The sequence below is a fragment of the Ursus maritimus genome, unplaced genomic scaffold, assembly GCF_017311325.1.
Source record: "Ursus maritimus isolate PB19 unplaced genomic scaffold, ASM1731132v1 scaffold_33, whole genome shotgun sequence".
Taxonomy (NCBI): Eukaryota; Metazoa; Chordata; class Mammalia; order Carnivora; family Ursidae; genus Ursus; species Ursus maritimus.
In genome coordinates this window covers 8,284,323-8,289,427 of record NW_024425897.1, presented here as the reverse complement: position 1 = coordinate 8,289,427, position 5,105 = coordinate 8,284,323, and the positions used below count along the sequence as shown (strand labels likewise).

Genomic DNA, 5,105 nt, shown 5'->3' with positions numbered 1-5,105 from the left:
CCCCCCCCCCCCCCCCCCCCCCCGGCCGTGCGCACCAACCTTCTCTGTTCCAGGCGAGCTCCGTGCCCGGCCAGGGCCTGAGCGCGCACGTGCAGGGCCCTCAGTGCTGTCTGCCGCACAACCCTTGGCCGTGCTCTTCCGGGGGGGACGGGGCTGCCTCCGCACGGCAGGCTCCTGCCCTCTGCTGTGCCCGCCCGGGTCTCAGCGGGACCTCGTGTGGGGACGGCCCCCTGGGCTTCAGCGAACAGAGTGCGTCCCCGCAGGGTGGCTCCGCGAGAGGGCGGGTTGTCCGTGGTCACAGGCCGCTGGTTTCAAAGCCCTCGCTGGCGGCCGCCGACCGCGTCCTGGAGAAGCTTGCACCTGCCGAGGCAGCAGCTTTGAATGTTGGGCCGGTGCCGAGCGGCCCGGCCAGTTTCCGTCCCTCCTACGGTCCCTCGGCGGACTGTTCCGGAGAGAATGGAGAAGGCGGCTCGTGTTCCCGCCGCACCGTGACCGGCCGCTGTGGAGGGCAGCCGGGCTCCGGGAAGGGGCCGGAGGGAGGCGGGCCCCGCGGGTACCGGGCGGGGGTGCGGCTCACAGGCCGGGGCAGCCCAGGCTGGGCGCTGGCCGAGGGGCTGCGGGGGTTCCCGGGAGATGGGGCACCGGCCCTGCGGCTCCTCCCAGGACACGGACGCTTCCCTGCGGAAGCGGAGATTCACAGTCTTTGTTCCTCTAGGGTTCGATCTCTGCGAAGTGGGTCAGGAGGAAGTCATCCTGAAAACCGGGAAACAAGCCAATCGGCGAACCATGCACTTTGCCCTGCAGTCTCTGCTCGCGCTCTTCGGTAAGCGCCCCTGCCCGCGCCCCCCATGCGCCCCCCGGGGCAGACGCGGGCGCAAACCTGGCTGCGTTTGGGGAAGGAGGAGAAAAGCGGGGAAGTATTTTGTGTGGATGTGTTCGGGTCGGTGCAAGAGCAGTGAACAACCCCCCGCCCCCCGCTAACTTACAACGTAGCACGTGGTAGAGTCGGGTGCTGCCAAGGGCCGTGAAGACACGCAGAGGAAGGGACGAGACAGGGTGGCAGCGGGGTGACGAACCAGGGAGGAGCCGGTGCCCCGTGGCTCAGGCCGCAGGCAGTTTTCGGGCACCAGGGGCACAGCCGCCTCCCCGCGGTTCTCAGGGGGCCGAGCTGGCTGTCGCGTGAAGACAGCGGTGGCCGCGGATCGAAGGCAGAACTAGCGGGATCCGCTAAAGGATGTGAGTCAGACACGAGGGACGGGTCAAAGGTGATGCCTTGTTTTTCGGAACAAAGGCCGAAGGGGACTGCCTTCTGCAGAGACCTTGACAGTGGCAGGAGGAGGGGGTTGGAGTTCCGTCTCGGACACGTTCGGTTTAGAAATCTCCATTACACAAGCCGCCCTGCCTGCTGCATACGTGAGGCGGAGGTTCAGGCAGAGGCCCTCACGGGGACAGAAGGGGTGCAGGCCCCACGGGGGGCGGGCGGTGTCCGGGCGCCTGGGCCTCCCAGGGTGCAGGCGTGAGCAGGCCGGGAAGGAGCGGTCGGCGAGGGCAGGGGGCCGACTGCAGACCTGAGCAGGGAACACTGGATTTGGGGGCGCGGGTGCCCCTGCTGACCGTTACAAGAGCTGGGGAGGACAGAGGCTGGGTGGAGCGGGTTGAGAGAAGATGGGAGGACAGGCAGTGCGGACAGTGAGTGTAAATGACCCTGGGGAGCCGCCGAAACGTGGAGGGTCGTGGCTATGGGTTTAGGACCGGGGACCCCACAGACTGGCCGCCGGCCTGGGTCGGAGCCCGAGGCCGACGGGGTCCTGTGAGATGGGAGCGGGGTGGAGGCGGCGTGGCAGGGGGCCGGGGCCGGCTGGGCCTGGAGTTCCCCGAGTGCTCTTGGCCCCGTGTAACGTTCACTGTCTCCAGCGGGGCCGTGCGCTTCGGGAGCGTGAGATGAGTGCAGCTCGTGTGTGGCAGCACGTGCACGGCTCCCTGCCCGCTTCGCTGCCCGTGACCACGCTTGCCCTCGGGAGGGTCACCCACAGAGAATGCTAACTGCCCTTGGGGCACCTATGTTTTGTCTTAGATTCTACTGAGCTGCCCAAGCGCCTCAGCCTCGACAGCTCGTCTTCCCTGGAGTCTCTGGCCTCGGCGCAGTCCGTCTCCAACGCCCTGCCCTTGAGCTACCAGCACCCCCCCTTCTCCCCCACTGGCGCCGACAGCATCGCCTCGGACGCCATCTCCGTGTACAGTCTGAGCTCCATCGCCTCCTCCATGAGCTTCGTCTCCAAGCCCGAGGCTGGGTCGGAAGCGGGGGGTCCCCGCGGCCGGCAGGACTACGACCGGTCCAAGAACACCTACCCACAGCGATCTACCCTGCCTCGGGGCCAGCTGTCCCCCCAGACCCGCCCTTCCGGCGGCAAAGACGAAGAAGAATACGAGGGCTTTTCCATCATCAGCACAGAGCCTCTGGCGGCCTACCAGGAAAACAGAAAGACGCGCTTCTCGCCAGATCACCAACAGGCCCGCATGGGGCCGGCTGGAGGTATGAAAGTTTCCGTAAGCTCCAAGGGGAGCGTAAGCACACCGAATTCTCCAGTTAAAATGACTCTGATTCCCAGCCCAAACTCCCCCTTCCAAAAGGTAGGAAAGCTGGCCAGTTCCGATACGGGAGAGTCAGACCAGTCCAGCACGGAAACGGACAGTACCGTGAAATCGCAAGAAGAAAGCAACCCAAAGCTTGATCCGCAGGAGCTGGCGCAGAAGATTCTAGAGGAGACACAGAGTCATCTCATCGCGGTGGAGCGTCTGCAGAGGGGCGGCGGCCAGGCCGGCAAGGGCAGTAGCCCGGAGGAAGGCGGCACGGCGCCCGGCCCCGCGGCCGTGTTCCGAGCGTCGGAAACCAGCGCGTTCAGCAGGCCGGCCCTGTCCCACCCCAAGAGCCAGCCATCGCCGGGTCCCGTGAAGCCAAAGCCCCCAGCCCGGAGCTCGTCCCTCCCTAAGGTGAGTTCAGGATACGGCAGCCCCACGGCCTCCGAGGCGTCGGTCAAGGACAGCCCGAGCCAGCACAGCGGCCGCCCGTCGCCCAGCTCCGACTCCCAGACTTCTCTCGGCGACCAGCCTCTCTTCAAACTCAAGTACCCCAGCTCTCCGTACAGCGCGCACATCTCCAAGTCCCCCCGCAACGCGTCCCCGAGCTCGGGCCACCAGTCCCCGGCCGGCAGCGCGCCGTCCCCAGCGCTGTCCTACTCGTCGGCCGGCTCGGCGCGCTCCAGCCCCGCCGACGCCCCCGACGTGGACAGACTGAAGATGGCAGCCATCGACGAGAAGGTGCAGGCCGTCCACAACCTCAAGATGTTCTGGCAGAGCGCGCCCCAGCACCCCCCGGGACCCATGAAAATATTCCGGGGCGCCCCCGGCACGCTGACGTCCAAGAGGGACGTGCTCAGTCTGCTCAATCTGTCCCCGCGGCACAGCAAGAAGGAGGAGGGCGTGGACAAGCTGGAACTGAAGGAGCTGTCCCTGCAGCCGCCCGGAGAGGCGCCCCAGAAAGCCCCTCCCAACGGCCACTGGCGCACCGAGACCACCGCACTGGGCGCACTGCCCCTGCCCGCCGGGCCCCCCGCGCCCGCCCGCCCGCTGAGACTGCCTTCTGGAAACGGCTACAAGTTTCTGTCCCCGGGAAGATTCTTTCCTTCCTCCAAATGCTAAAGCATCTTCTGTACCCGCGGACTCAGGGTGCAGCCGCCGCAGGGGGCTGCCCCCCTCGGCTAAGTGCTGTCACCCCACGCAACCGCCAGCCACCTCACGCTGGGCGAGCCCCCGGGGCGCGGGCCACCACACACACGGCCGCTGGCGACTCTGGGCCGCGCTCACCGGGAGCCAGGACTTCTGAGGGGCCGGCACGGGAGGCCCAGGCAATTTTCTACACACTCCACCCAATGTTTACCTTGAACTCCCTGCTTCTCATCTTTGATGTGATTCTTCAACAGGATTTTTGTACAAAAGCGGTCATGGTTCTGGGGTGGGGAGAGGAAAGGGAGCACATATTTTGCTAAGAGGTAGATACGCAGTACCTTTTATACACAGAAATACAAGTAGAGCTTTTTTTAAGGCTTTCAGGTGCTGGCTGGGGGTGGGATATATAAAATCTAAGTTGAATTCTACATGAAAGTGTGATATTAGCCAAAAACAGAACGGTTTTAAAATGCCAATGACGTGTCATGAAACTAGCGATTCCGGTCTCCTGACCGCGTCCCATCACAGTAGCAATGCAGTAATTCACGTTCAGCCGCGCCTCCTTCCTGAACGCCGCTCTGCTCGGTCGAGCTCTGCAGATGTCCTTGGGGCCCCACGGTCAACCAAACTTGAATTTTCTTAAAAATTTTATGTAACTCTTCTCCAGGCGTTTTAGAACTATGCAATTGTGATTTAAAATGCAACTTTGTGCTTTTAAAACATTATTGACCTTTTTTGTATGTGGACAAACAACTCGGTTTTATTATCAATAGTACTTTGCATTTATAGCTATTATTTTTAAAAGCTCCAATTTTTTAAAACGTCAAATTTTGAATAGTCATCAATAAGTAACTATCAAGTTTGGGGGGGGGGAGGTTGAAATACTCAGTTTCCTTGTAAACATTAAAAAAAAATAAAACAACCCACGGCTAACTTGACTTAACCAGAATGGAGCTTCCAGCTCCCGTTCCAGCTGCTTCATCTTAGTCTCTTCTCCCGATTCCAGGCTTCGAACACCCCTCCTCTCTAAATCTGTTCCCGGGCTCCCACCGCCCGGCAGCCCCCGTTTTCGAGTGGGACCAGCCCCCTCCCTTCCCGCAGTACTTTCACACCCACAGCCCGAGAAGCAGGGGGCTTTTGCGGGGATTGACATCCGAGTCGTGGCTGAGCGGGGACACAGATATTCCTGAAAGTGTTGTCCTAGACAAACGGGTGGGCTTTTCCTATGGCTATGACAGTCCACGGAAGTTGTTGCCAGCTGGGCGGAGACAAAAGAGAGTCTGGGTGGGGGTGAGCATTAACTTATAAAGAAATGAAATGCTAACAATCCTATTAGTACTAAGTTCAGTGGGAGAATTTAAATAAACCGCTTTTACAGA

At 61.8% G+C, this 5,105-nt stretch overlaps 1 protein-coding gene across 1 annotated transcript in view; it reads left to right on the top strand.

Moving 5' to 3' along the window:
* TTC28 (tetratricopeptide repeat domain 28) overlaps positions 1-4,814 on the top strand; it is a 25,805-nt gene extending 20,991 nt beyond the window's left edge. Inside the window, exons 8-9 of the mRNA XM_040619406.1 lie at positions 716-823; positions 2,075-4,814. Of these exons, the coding sequence (XP_040475340.1) occupies positions 716-823; positions 2,075-3,699 (1,733 nt within the window). The 3' untranslated portion in view covers positions 3,700-4,814. The remainder of the gene's footprint in view (positions 1-715; positions 824-2,074) is intronic.
* Positions 4,815-5,105: the final 291 nt, after the last annotated feature.